This window comes from Egretta garzetta, unplaced genomic scaffold (genome assembly GCF_000687185.1).
Source record: "Egretta garzetta isolate BGI_Z169 unplaced genomic scaffold, ASM68718v1 scaffold7, whole genome shotgun sequence".
NCBI lineage: Eukaryota > Metazoa > Chordata > Aves > Pelecaniformes > Ardeidae > Egretta > Egretta garzetta.
This window is the reverse complement of record NW_009260350.1, coordinates 3427553-3442174: the sequence shown is the minus strand read 5'-3', so window position 1 is coordinate 3442174 and position 14622 is coordinate 3427553. Positions and strand designations below refer to the sequence as shown.

General features: G+C 39.3%; 1 protein-coding gene across 22 annotated transcripts in view; it reads right to left on the bottom strand.

Moving 5' to 3' along the window:
- Positions 1–14622, bottom strand: part of MTMR3 (myotubularin related protein 3) — an 80492-nt gene that overhangs the window by 31517 nt on the left and 34353 nt on the right. For 13 of the 22 annotated variants that reach the window (XM_009642858.2, XM_035898255.1, XM_035898267.1 and 10 more), the window contains 5 exons: positions 12328–12408; positions 11853–11942; positions 10583–10699; positions 3176–3258; positions 676–842 (listed from right to left, as the gene is read on the bottom strand). In XM_009642858.2, coding sequence (XP_009641153.1) covers positions 676–842; positions 3176–3258; positions 10583–10699; positions 11853–11942; positions 12328–12408 — 538 coding nt within the window. Of the gene's footprint in view, positions 1–675; positions 843–3175; positions 3259–10582; positions 10700–11852; positions 11943–12327; positions 12409–12946; positions 13092–14622 lie in introns of all 22 variants that reach the window. The other 9 variants (XM_035898263.1, XM_035898262.1, XM_035898264.1 and 6 more) reach the window with 2 other exon arrangements.

The window sequence follows — 14622 nt, the reverse complement described above, 5'->3', positions numbered from 1 at the left end:
CTCCCCAGCTCCGCTGCCCTTCTCTGGACACGCTCCAGCCCCTCCAGGTCCTTCTGGGAGGGAGGGGCCCAACCCTAACCCCAGCATTTGAGGGGCGGCCTCCCCAGTGCCCAGCACAGGGGCACGGTCACTGCCCTGCTCCTGCTGGCCACACCAGTCCTGATACAAGCCAGGATGCCCTTGGCCCTCTTGGCCACCTGGGCACCCTGCTGGCTTCTATTCAGCCCCTGTTGACCAACACCCCCAGGTCCTTTTCCACCGGGCAGCTTTCCAGCCCCTCTGCCCTACGCCTGTTGCGTTGTGTGGGGTTGTTGTGACCCCAGGGCAGGACCCAGCCCTTGGCCTTGTTGAATCTCATACAATTGGCCGCAGCCCAGAGCAGCTCTGGTGGGAGCTAATCCCTCCTTTGTTCAGACAGAAGAAAACTCAGACTGTGTGGCAGACACGCAAAACATTAAAGGACACCTCACTGGAAGTGAAGGTACACTATACCTATTTAATTACCACATACAGTATATTCAGAAGCTAGTGAAGGATTGCAAGAACTTTCCAGGTTCAGTTTACAACAGCACAGGTTGAATTTGTGCAAAGCTTTTTTTGAAAGTTCTGGGTTTCAGCAAACAGGCAATTGCCAGTCAATGCATTTGTGATGATCTCCAAAGTGTTTCCACATACCTGGCCGACACAAATCCCCGTGCTGTTCCTTTTCACTAGCATATACCTCCATACACCAAGCGTGATAGGCAAACGAGAAAAGGTCTTCTATCTTCGAAGGAGGGCGGATGGCATTGTTCAGTCGCTTAAGCCAATCTTGACACTGCTCAAAAGTAGAAAACTGACACCTGTCCCAGAAACAAACATTTATCTATTAATTTCCAATAAAAGATGCCAAACTAATATCTGACTGGCTATGAAAAATTTGTGAAAGCAAGAAGTGAGTCTTATTGATAACTTAGTTCTGCTTCTATCTACATTCTAATGGAGAGTAAAAATGAAAGCTTTGGATATTAGTAAAGAAATACATACTTGGGGAGTCAAAATAAACTGTAAGCAGGAAAGCAATGTTCTGTGACTGTGAATAACCAGTGGTATGCCCTACTAGTCATGAGTGAAGGAGACGTTTCTGCGTATGTTTACTATAAAACCAAGGACAATATCACTGAGTTCAGTCTGCAGCTTTCACACAATCAAGGACAGGAATGCATTACCTGCTGACGGGCGGGCTCAGGTGGAAATTCACAATATCATCACATAAGTTATAACCTATGCATCGTATTCCCATAAACAAGACCACATTTTTTATCAAAGGAGAAATACCCATTTGATTAATACACTTGATTTGAGACTTTAAGGACAAACTCCAGTATCTGAAATCTTACATTGTTCCCCAGTCTCATATGCTAAGATTCTCTTTCTAGCCTTGGTGGGAAGCACAATGTTTTTGAAACTGAGCTTTGCCTAACATTACAGACTAACGACAACAGCTAGCAAGAATATTCCCTGCACAGGAGAAACTAATCTTCAAAGCAGTATATTAAAATTACATTAGCTTGTCTTTTCAAAGAGGATTCCTGGACCCTTTAGAATAAAAGGATGGAAATAAGATCAGTGATTTACTTTGCTCTGACAGATTTCTTCAAGATTTTGTAGTTATAAAATATTCAAAGTATTTACATTCAGCTCAGTGTGTTCTACTGCATTCATGGTTAATGATAGCATCTGTATTCTCTAAGGGCAGGATTTATTACCCCTACCTGCAAATATCTAAAAATCAGTCAGTGGAAGGAAAAAAGACATGTCCAGCTCATGAAATGTGTCTAAATAGCTGCAAGGAACTGCAGCCTGGAGGCGTTTATTTCCCATCACTGCCCATAAAGCAAGCTGAGACTACGAGCTTAGACTGGCTAACTCTGTTAAATATCCACAGTCAGACAAGAAACATCTCACCCTAAAGACCCCATTTTCTTTCTACAGTCTTTTAAAGTTAGTGTTGCAAATAAGTACTATTTTCACTTGAGCCCTATTATTCAAAACACAAACTACTTTTTTAATGAAAAAGAACAAGAACATGTTCTAAATCTGGTATTTCAGCCCCATACTTCATGATCTTCCAGTGGCCAGCATCACCAAGTACCGATTCTCAGAGATGCAATGAGGGAAACTCATAACGAAGAGCATAAATACAAATAATTTGTATTCATTCTACAATTGAAGAGAAATAACAGATTAAAGTGGAGAGGAAGGGTGACTTTTTAAAATGTCAAGAGCCACAAGTTAAGAGGAAGTTAAATATTTAATTCACATTAAACTAAATATTACTTCTAAAGTAAAATCAGTCTTCATCAAAACAGCATTTCAGGAAGCAGCTGGCCTGTTAAACATTCCGAGTGCTCATTTCATTATACAAAAGGTACTGCCAGCAAACATTTAATCAAAAAGAAATGTGCCTTTCTTGTTAATTAAAGTTTATAGATCAAAATTAATTTCTGCAGCAGAAGAGTAGGAAAGAGCTGTAGCTCAGGCTCAGTAGCTCAGAGACTCCTGGGGCAGACTCTGAAGTCTGCTGAAGGACAGGCGTAAATAAATACTCCCTTCTGCATGATGCTGTCTACTGGGTTACGGAGTGGGTTGCAGACCTGGCTTTACCTTATTCCCTCACTTTCTTTTCCAATAGGCTACTATGTCTTAAGGGTAGCGACTGTACCCTCACAGCTGTTAAAAATGCAGGGTGGCTGATGTCATCCAGACTGCAGGTTTCACATAGACTTGCACAAGCCCATACCCTCCAACCCCCAAATCTTGATTAAACGCTTTTCCAAGAAGTTTCAGTGAGTTTATCTAGTTCTGCATCTTTATAACTAATTGAAGCAATACATTATAACTGATTGTAAGGCAGGGAAACGCATATTTCAGAATAAAATCAAGATCAGCCACTTAGGCTCAGACCAAGGTTTGCTACTATACTGTATCACAGAGCAAGCAAAACTACAGACCATCTTGCTCCCATCCTCTTCACAAAAAAGCCCAGTTACCTTATGCAAAATCGGACAAAAGAAAGTATTTTGAGCGAAAGCGAGTACACTAAGTTAGAAAAAGCATTTCTTAAAGCATCACAGCTTTCCACACCACGTGGAAAGCAAAGGTTCCCCCCATTCAGCATTCAGCCTATCCATACCTTATAACCTTGCAGTCTTTGCAAGTCAAATGAAGTTGAAATATATCACGGCACTCAACGCTTTCTATAAGCTGCAATGGAACCTGTAATTAAAAAGATTATATAATTTTACTCAAACAGCACTAACACTGTAATTTCTTTGCATATCTCACAAGCATTTATTATAGAACTATGTGGAGTCTGACGAGAGAAAAAACAAAGAAAATTAAGTATAACTACTTCAACATCTCTGAAGTATGGTACTATCTATCAGTGGTTTCAGCTCTGTTGCTGTACAGTCCAAAAACCTTGGGGAATCCCATGAAAACAGAGAAGTCTGCAGCACTGGTGACAAATGCGAAGGCAGGAAAAGCAGCAGAAACCCACAAGCTCCTCTCCCATGGAAGCATCTTTCTCTCTTATAGGTACAGATTTAGGGATCTTGGGAATATAATTATAGCTGTTGGTGTAAAACATGAACTGCTAAGCAAGGTCCCCTTAGAGACTGCTGCAGTCTAGATACTGATTATATGGAAATATCCCGTGTTTCCTCTTCGGGGAAAAACCATTTGGCCTGTTTAGATCAGCACTCATGACCGAAGCAGCCATATTTCAAGCAATAATGTCAATTCGTTCATTTTTTTAAACGTGTAGTTATATGCACTTATGTTTTATGCCAACATGTAACTAGCAGAAGCTTGATCAGGCAAGACATATAAGCATATACAAGTACCTTTGAAGATAAGAAGAAACCACAAGAAAAAGAAATTAAGTTTTCATCAATGTTTTTGGACCTTTACCTGAGATAGGCAAACATACATTACTGTCTTAAATTAATAAAGGTTAGTATTCAACTACCTCATACGTAACTGTCTATATCCCAAACACAGAGAATTTAGCTAATACCTATAATAAGCATGAAGTGTAAAACTGTTTTAATTGTTTATTAGATTATATTGAACATTACACAAGGCAACAAAAACTCTGCCATTGAGATGCTTCAATACCAAGGCTATCAGAGAAACATTCAAATACTCTGTTATCTTCTTTGCCATCAGAGGAGTCTGATCCATAAGTTTAAGTTCTGGCTTGGGGCTTACAAGATGTGGCTGTAAGACCGTGCTCTGGCAATGCCTTTCATGTGACTCTGGGTACGTCCTTGAAGGTCACCTCCAATCCAGGATCTGGGGTGAGGAATCAAGACAGCTTCTACTCAGGCACCACAAAGCTTAAAAAGTACCTGATTTCAGTGGAATACTCTGAGAAATACCAACCACAAGAAAACTTACTCTGAGCATGAAGATGCATAGATAATGCTGTGCCCAGGGGAGCGATCAAACCGCTCACATCCCTTGGGAAAGCAGGCACAGCTGACAGCCACACCTTGTGTTTTCCCTGCCAACTCAAATGTCAGAGTCTAAAGTCTTCTGCCAAATGCAAAAGTTCAAATAATTGCCCAGAGCTCACAACCCCCAAAATACAACAGCCAGGTACTGTCTTAATACTCAACCTTTATCCTTGCCCTTGTCAGACTACGACCAAGCAGCAGTGCCGGATTCTCCGCACCTGGAGGAAGTACTAACCCTCATCTCCCGCAACCAGCAAGACTGGTAGAGGTTATTCTTTGTTCCTTTGGTTGTAACTGGGCCATTAAAGAACTGAAAATTCACGCACAAGACAGTGTCTGACTCGACAGCCCAGCAGTTTGGGTATTCAAATAAATAAAGCTGGAACTTGAATTTTGGTCTGTGTTTTCAGTATTATTACTGGTTTATGATCTGTGATAGTCTAATATTAAGGTACATAACTAGCACCATGAAGGGACACATGAAATGAGGATTTCCTCCTGAGAGACAAACCCCCTCTTTATTTGCCATCCTTAAGCCCAAGGTGACTGCAGAGTCACCTGCAGAGAGTAAGTACAGCGAAGATGCTGACAGACTTAGATCTCAGCGTAACAGAGTATTTAAATGCATTACAGACAAGATCAGATGTTGCTATAGCTAATCCTTTTATTTTAACTGCTAATTTCTTTCCTACTTGATTCTAGTCTGCAGGGTAGAGACAATGTTGTGAGAGTTTTGTCTAATAAATTAAGGGTCTGGAACAGACCTCAGACTGGAGAATCTTCCATTCTTTCTTCCCAGCTGGGCAGCCTCATACACACCCAATAAAAAATGTAAACCTACCACTGACTCACACCAACATGGAAAGTAAGGTACTTTCTCCAACTAAACGAGTTAAGACTCTAGAAGATTTGCTTTTTTAGTCAAATGCTGCTTTGTCTGTTAATATTTTTTCCCCAAGCCCTCTTACTGCGTTTTTTCCCCAAGCCCATGTCTACCTTCATTTAAGCAGTTCTTCACCCTGCTCCCTCCTCCTAGCAGTCTGGTTCTGGCTCCTCTTCCTCCTGTCTGCACTCTAATCACATACTAAGTATTTTTCTACTCCTGCATTATTTTTAATTTCCTTCTTTCAAAGTCATTCTTTGTTCTCTGCCCTTTCAATTTACCCTCTGCTCAACAGTCATTCTTTTTTCTCTTGACAGTCTACACGCAGCTCACCATCTATTTCCTTAGAAGCTGCCGTTTTTTTCTTCAGTGCAACCTTCATAGCAATCTTTTTGATTTTCTTTTCCGGTCATAAAAATCTGTCCTCTGATCCTCTTGCATCTGCAATCTCATTCCTATCCATTATTCTACTCCCAGTAAAACTCTGTAAAATTATCTGCCTTCGTTCCCCATTCTTTCCCACTGATAACCTTCCAAGATCATTGTTACGGTTTTCAGGCCAATACATGCACCAAGTCAGGCACCCAGTGCAGTTGGCTTGCTCTTGAAAGAGCCATCAATTCTATTTGCAGGCACTTCACCATATAATAACGGCTATCGAAATAAAGCAGCAGAGAAGCCATCATTTTCACTTTTATAAGAATAAACATGCGTTGTTATCCAAGGCCAATCAGATGCATTACAGAGCGTACTGGAACACTGTGCTCTTGCACTATCTGTCTCTTAACTGTCTCTTCTTCAAAATTATCTCATTTTAAACAATAGCAACATTCTACCACTCAAGCATTTTCTTTTTGAATTTTTTTTTTTTATTATTTTAACTACTGGAACTGCCTGTTAGCTAACAGCAGTACAAGATATATTTAGAGAAATATACCTCTGTGGTTAGAAAAAAGCACAAGTTCTGTTTACACTGCTGGAACAACCCACCCCATGGCTCAACCCCTGACCACAACGCCAAACTGTATGCGGTGGACTACAGCCAGGCTGCTATAAGGCAGCCCCTTGATGAGCGACTATGCTATAGACTCCACCCCGTACACCATCTGGCCTTGAGCCTCTCCAGGATCCCATGTGGCACCCAGGGGCCATGAGCTGTAATTAGTACTTTCTTCTTGTTTTCCCAGTTCAGAGCCTGAAATAATGTCAGGGCTATGTTACAGACTGGTTACTTGAAGGAGCACACGGCCAAGGATACATGCTATATGTCCAGAAGCATGGCATAATGGGGCATATGGAGAACTAAGGATGGAAGGTCAGCTCAGAAGGTCTTTGAGAATCCTCCTAGGTGGAGGGAATCGAATCCCCCCAGGTGTGATCTTGTTCATACAACCTACAAGGAGTACCTGAAGGAAATTCTGCTTTTAATTACAACTAATTACACCTAGGCTTTTTCTTGAAGGTAATAATTGGTTCCCCCTCTGCTTTCACAACTAACATGCTTGCGATATGAACAATTTGAGCATCAGGACCTGAGAACAAAACAAGGACTAAGCTACTGTTCAGCACAGATGAACCACAGCTGTGCTACATATGCAAAGAAAATACCAAACCAATCATTCTTCCACCAAAGGCCAAGCAGGGGGGAAAGCTCATACTTAACCTCACTTAATCACCACAACTGAAAGTCTCCCTCATCTTGCCAGCATGACTTTTTTTTTACTGTGCCCAAAATCTACTATTTGAAAGAGACTGCATGCAAGTCCATGGTTTCATAAACCACACCAAAATTTTAATTCTCCCATAAATGCAATTAGCTTACAGGGAGAAAAATTATTAGACAGAATCATTCACCAGCTGCAAAGTCCGAAATTTTCTTAAGGAAAGCCAATCAATAGAGATGGGCCTGGGAACCAAACTTCCCATGTGCACCGAGAGATCACTGTTGAGTCTGTGTTTTTATCCCATGGATAAATGTAAGTCAACACTTCTGAATGTCGTAATCCCCCCAGTTTATGCATGGTCTACTGGATCTTTTGGTTTTGTGTTTATAACATCATGTTCCTATTACTACTGTGATCTAGGAAATTATCCATGGAAAAGATTTACACATACAGCCGTGTTCTGCAGTGTTGCAATGTGAGCATTATTAACTTTTAAATGTATTTATTTTCAAGCACAGGTGCAGCAAGCGATCCAGCAGCATCACGCTACTTACTGAGGTTTCACAAGCAACATTTTGACAGCCAGTCTATGGAATTGTAAACAAAGAGAGAACAGTGAGGTAAAAATCCCAAAGACCCTTTGGTCCATTTTTAACTGGATTCCATTTCCTTCACGCAGTTGCCTTTACCACAGGCCAAGCAGTTGACACACATTTCGCTTTCTCTGGAGGACCACAAGAACGTTACACCTACTTCAAGAGGAGATGCGCACATAGAAGAGCTGCACATTCAGACACAGGCAATTGATTCATTTTACAAGTCCCGTAATACAATACTTGCTAAGAAGCCTCTTTCTGACATAGAAGTACTTCTCCCCGCTGAGGTGACAAGGTCATTAGTGTGGCTGCGCTTAAGTCAGGATAGTGAATCTTATGAAAATAATTCAAAATAATTAAAAAAACCAAACTCCTAACATTAGTAAACATTGATACATTTTTAAAAATGTCTTCTTACAGGTGTTTTCCATATAGCTCTAGAGATATAAAAACAGTAGGAAAGAATTAACTAAATCAAAAATTACTCAGAGAAGACCTAGTTTAGAAAATCACCATCCGATCAATACTTTTGATCAACAATAACCAAAGAGATTATCACTCCAAAATGTAACTAATGCTAAATATGGTTCCTAATTATTGCAAGTATGTTTTATCCTTAAAGATATCCCAAATCCTGTCTGCCTTGGATTCCAGTAGAGTTCACACTACATTATTAGTGATGGTCATATATGGTTACAGAAGAATAATCCATATTCTGCTCTACCTCATACACTATCTAATTGGATCTTTCTGGTTAATGATTACGTATGAAGCAGGACTAACAACCTTGAAGATATCAGAGAGAGTGAGAGGGCAGAATACTGGATATGAAAGTCAGGGAAGCAAAATTAACATGGTAATATTGATAAATTTTTATGGACTCTGAACACAAACATGTTATTTAAGAAAACATCAATTCTTGTTACTGCTCAAAAATACGAAATTGAAAGTTCTTAAAAATTAATATCCCAATTAAGGACAGCTACGACACTAAGTGCAGTACATGCATTAGTGGCTTCTCTAATAAAGTCAGTCCATCATTTCTTGACATTCCTCAGGACAACCTCTTGATTTCTAGGGCTACTGTTGTTTCTCATCTCAGCTCCTTGTTTTTAGATATTCAGGCCTTTGCTTTGTCAACTCTAGTTGCCAATTTCATACAACATTCACACTCTGAATTAAAAAGAATCTAACAGTATGTAATACAATATAGATCTACTGTAGCAGAATTCAGCCCTAGAATTCATGTTTGTTTCAAAAATCAGCAAAGGAATCCTATAAAACACATGCCTTGTAACGCATCTTCTCTCTGTAGCCAGCAGCACATAGCAATTTGAATGGCTGGACTGCACTTGAGACATCCCAGCACCTTGCTGACCCTTAGCTACCATTCCAACGCATGGTGGCACTTACAGCTTAACTTTTAAGTCTCAAGTTATACTTCAGGATTGACTACAGAATAAGAGAAGTGAAAAGTCAAGTTATGCTACCTCTGCACATACTTGTATCATCTCCTTTGCACGGTCAGCAGTGGAAGATAATAGTCCTTAAATTTCCAATTACATTTTTGTCATCATAAATTTTTCGCCATCATTTTCAGTAATTGCCGTGTTCAGAAATAATACCTTTATTTGCTGAAAACCCCCACATCATCATGAATTTCAGCACTTTAATACTGCACACAGATGTTCCCCCGCCTAGCAGACATGCCTGTTCCACCTACTACATTGACAATTCCTGAACTAAAATAGCACTGAAAGTGATTGATGGTAACTATGACACAGGCACATTTCAAAGTCTGTAGATAACAGCCGTATGATTAGAGACAACATAAACCAGTAAAGATTGAGTTTCAGTTAGTAAACAACATTTTTTACAGCGTTAGTAATTCAGTTCTGGCACAAAACAATAAAAAAAATTTAAATGTAAGATTGACACAGCATCAAAAATTAAATCTGTTAGGTGCACAGGAGATCTCACTGATGTTCCAGACCACTGTGTTGCACGTCTCTCAGTCATGCATGTGCTGGACATTTGTCAATTCTTATATCTTCTTTCCCTTGCTTTCCTTAGCTTTGGAATATGCAGTTTTGGTGTTTTACACTTAACTCACCACCACATAGTTCAGGATCTGTGACTGACACGTGGCAATTGTGAACAACCAGGCAGGGTCAGGACTTGTCTCAAAATAAGGAGATTGGTAAAAAAAAAACATCAGGAGAAAAAAAATTGCTTTGATTCTTCGGATTTTATTTTACTGGTTTTGTTACCAATATCTACAAAAATTATCCTGTGCCATGTATAATGTCCTAGCAAGTTCTATACAGTTCACAAATGGTATTACAACTAGTAAGAGTAGTACATGTCAGCACTACACTACTGTGAGGGACAATACAATGCCCATTTAATTTATGTCTATGATCATGAGTAGCTGGATATGTAACAAAGAATGGATACTTAAGAGTAAAGCTCTTTACAGAAATGCGTAGCCATCTGAAGTTGAGGTCCAGCTCAGAGATCTCTTACGTCAATGACTGTAGTCATACTATCGAACTTCAGGCATGTAACTTCAGTAGCTGGACCTACTTTTACTTTCTGAAGCTCCAAGCAAGGCACAAATCTAGCTCAGGTGCTCCAAACAGCCCTTTGGAAGACCTTTTATTTCTCTACTAAGTATATACAGAGCTTAGGGAGAACAAATGGCTGACATAGCCAGCTGTGAAGAGAATGTAAAGTTGAATGATGTCAAGTTTCCTTACAAAGCCCAATTTTCAGAGGTGCTGAGTCATCCTTTGATGCCTAAATATGTTATCTGTTCCCCCTGAAAAATGTGATTTGAACATAAGGAGGTTTTTCATTACCACTAACCTTAAAAGGCAGGATCACTGTACTTTTACCCTAAATTCTCTTATTTGGATTAGCACGAATAACACTTACATTCACAACAGACTCCTTGAATTTGATGTGAAGCCTATAATTAGAAAGTGCAATGATGGCATCTTCTGCTCGTCCTACATACTCCGTACTCTCACCATGAAGTTCAATGAACGGGACCTTCAAAATGGGAAGAAAAATCTTTCAGAAACCACTTACCAAAAATATGTACCTCTTGTAAGCATACACTCAAGCACACATCATCATAAAATCAAAATGAAATACTGCTGAGAATTTAGCCGAGCTATTACCGCTAAGAAAGAAAGTCTTGGGTAAGGTTGGTTAGAGGTTAATTGTAGCCTTTTTTAAAAATGATTCCTCATTTTCTCTTAATTTCCCTGAGTAGTAAGTGCTTGGTCAGGGAAACAATGGATTTTTATGAAAAATCTGAGAAAAATATCCTCACATTTTGGCAAGCAGTCTGACCAACCCCTTGATTTATGTTCTTGCTCTGTACTTAATGGAGAGTAGCATTTCCATAATGTTATTAAATTCATCCTGAAGTAGGCAAACCATATAAGATGAATAATCTTCTATGCTCTTGGTCCCCCACATTGACTAAGCAAGCTCAGGTAACCAGCTTAGACTGGACAACTAAATGCTACATGGCTGAAGTCAGCTGGACAAACCATATAAAGTTAGAAAACCTGCAGTCATATTACATTGCACAAAAAAGTTGCAACTGTTTAACTAAAAATGTGACTTAAGCCCAATTTAAGTGAAGTGGGTGAAAAGCATAAATGCTCAACTTGAAAATAATCTAGTTTTACACCAACCTAGCTTAAATCAATTAAAAACATTTTCTCTTAAAATGAAACAAACTACCTCTTCAGTTGATATAAGAGCATCTACACGGATAAATCATTTGAACTACACTGATTTCAAAAGGAATTTTTGAAAATTAGGAAACCAAAAAATATCCATTTTGTGCAACATAAGACTGGCTTCTCAGTAACAAGAAGCAACAGTAGTATTTAACAAGATTAGTGGGTTGGGGTTTTTTTTAAAAACAAAGTTCTAAACTACAGAATAAAACCTAGCACTTGAAGTTACTACACAAGCAATAGCTGTATTTTTCAGACGCTCTAAGGAATCTCTTGTAACATAATGTGCAAGTTCTCTGTCCTACCAAGAGTACATGAGTTTCTAAAAAGAAAACATGTTTCTCCTATTACTGTGCTCACTTGTGAATGAAAATTCTGCAGAAGCCAGAGAATACATAGGTCAACTAGAGATTGTGATCTTAACTGGCAAGGAGCAGTGTGGTGATTACCTGAAGGTTCTCATCCTCTCGGATCAGCTGTTTCCTGGGAAAAATCTGATTAGCCTGGATGCATTCAAGGCTGTGCTGAGTCTCTTCATCCTGACAAACAAAGCGTTAACAGTTAACCTCAGCACTGGCACTTGCTGCCTTCTTCACCACTTAGGAAGCTATCAATGACCAATGAAAGGCTCAAACAGGATGAAGTGTTTAGAGAATTCAGGTACCAGTAACTCACTAGGGTTACTAAGCTTTCAAAGACAAGCACTCAAACAACTAAGCATGATGTGGGAAACAGGTTTCCTTCCTGCAGCCTGATTAATAAAGTCATAAAAAAGAAAGATTTGTAATAGTATTAGGAAAAAGGCCTAGTCTAGAACTACACTTAAAATTCCACCACCCCACACGTAAACATTAATTCTCTAATGTTTTTCACATTTTAGCCTATTGTGCTCTGTGTCAGACCCTACAAAGCTCTTTTGCTTACCATGACAGGCCCTGGATAGGAGGAGAAATCCTCGTCTTCAGTCACAATACTTTCAGGCTCTTCTTCGCTTATTATTAAAATCTAGAAAACCAAAAAAGAATAACTATGAAGTTACATTCATTTTCTTTTGGCAGATAAATACAAATTAATTTTTAAAGACTGAGAATTCAGCTGTTAGAAAACTGCAAGTAAACAATAATTATGAAAGATGAAATCCATATAAATTAACTCTCCTGAGATACAATTGTTTCAAAATGTGTCTGACTCCTTCTGTTCATTCTGAAAAATCATCTTTGAACATACTGCTGGGAGAATACCCGCCTGAATGCAGCAATTAGGCCACTGTTTATATAATTTAAATTAAAACACGTTCATCTTTCCAGATCACCCTGAATTTTCTCCCAAGTAATTTGCAGATGGCAATTCGCAAATACATAGGTTGTAAAATCAAAGGGATCGTTGCAATCATTTAGGCCGATCTGTTATGTAACACAGGTTGTCAGATCCTCCTGAAGTAATCTTGTTTCATCTACGGCATATGAATTAGAATTCATATACAGATAAAATTCCTCATTTTACAGTTATGACTCATTTTCTACATCCATTTTCTTGCACTGACCTTTCCAAGAGCTCCAGGTCACTATACACTAGCGACTTGCTCTCTCCATTATCCAACAACCCCCGATCTTTTATCATCTGCAAATCGTCTGGAAATATTAAAGAGCATACAGTCTTGAAGTTTATGCAGTTGTCCCTCTTAGGAACTTAATGACTGAAGTGAACACAGGAGTTACAAATTGTTTTTGAGATTTATCTTATATTCAATTTCTTAAATTCAGGTAGGTTTTTTTGTTTTTTTAAAAATGATTCATTCAGGTATTTTATGGGTTTTGTAGTCTACAGCACATAAGATACAAACAAAAACATGTCAGTCAAATTCAGTCAGTTCTCAGTTCATGTTACCTTACCTATAAATACATATCAAATTATTGGTGTTGTGGTTGACAGAGAAAACCACTTTGAATCCATCAGCTCACAAGCACACCACCACTGCAGGAAGCGCTAACTAGCACTGTCCTTACCACCCTCTACAACTACCTGAAAGGAGGCTGTAGCGAGATGGGGGTCAGCTTCTTCTCCCAAGGAACGGGAGATGGGACAAGGGGAAACAGCCTCAGGTTGCGCCAGGGCAGGTTTAGGTTGGATATTAGGAAAAATTCCTTCCCCAAAAGGGCTGTCAGGCACTGGAAGGGGCTGCCCAGGGAAGGGGTTGAGTCCCCATCCCTGGGGGTATTTAAAAGCTGGGCAGACGAGGTGCTTAGGGCCAGGGTTTAGTGGTTGGATGGAAGGATTAGGGGAACGGTTGGGCTTGGGGATCTTAAAGCGCTTTTCCAGCCTAAACTGTTCTATGATTCTATTCTAACTACATTCTGTATATTGTACAGAGTATTTACAAAGGCAAAAAGAGCAGCAGACGCACATATTCTGAAACTAAGACACCCCACTGGCTAAAAATTATCGAGAAGAAAGGATTACACTGTCCCCAAAACCTCTGTTAAATAAGAACATCATACTAAACAAAATGCCTTCACGTCCCCAGAGTAGGGGAGAAAGAGCATATAAAAGCTTGCAAGTTGCTTGCAGAAGGCTCTCTGTGTGTGTACAAAAGGAGGAAATGATAAAGAGGAAGTGATGAGAAGAATCAAGCTGGAACTGCTGCTAATGCACTAAAAAATAATGCAAAAAGTAGATATAAAATCCCAATTTTAAACAAACAAGGAAAACAAAAGCTAGAAGACTTGGTAGAAGTCTGAATCTATCAACTATGGAAACTGATAAGGAAAAATAAAAAAAAAAACCAGCACAAATTTCCACACCTGCAAGAACAATGGAGAGCAGGAACATTCTTTTAAGTTGCCAGAAACAAAGGAAATCTATCTACCAACAGCAAGATGAAGATAGTATTATTGTTAATATTGGCTTTAAAAAGGCAGAATTATTTAACATTTTTGTTTCAAAAGCAGCAGAAGAAAGATGGTTCCTGTGTAACCCATGCTGTAACTGATGAGAACATTCAAAGAATCATGATGATTAAAGCTAAAAAGGCCATAAATTCATCAGGTTTGACCTTACATATCAGAGGCCATAAAATTCCAGCCCTTGTATTCAAAACAAGAGCTTGTGCTTGATTCCAGTGTGACTTGGTATTTTACGCACGTTGCATTTGGGAACACTTATCTCCCCAAACCACATCTACTCTTGACTCGAAGATACCAAGAAAGGAGGGGTTCAGCA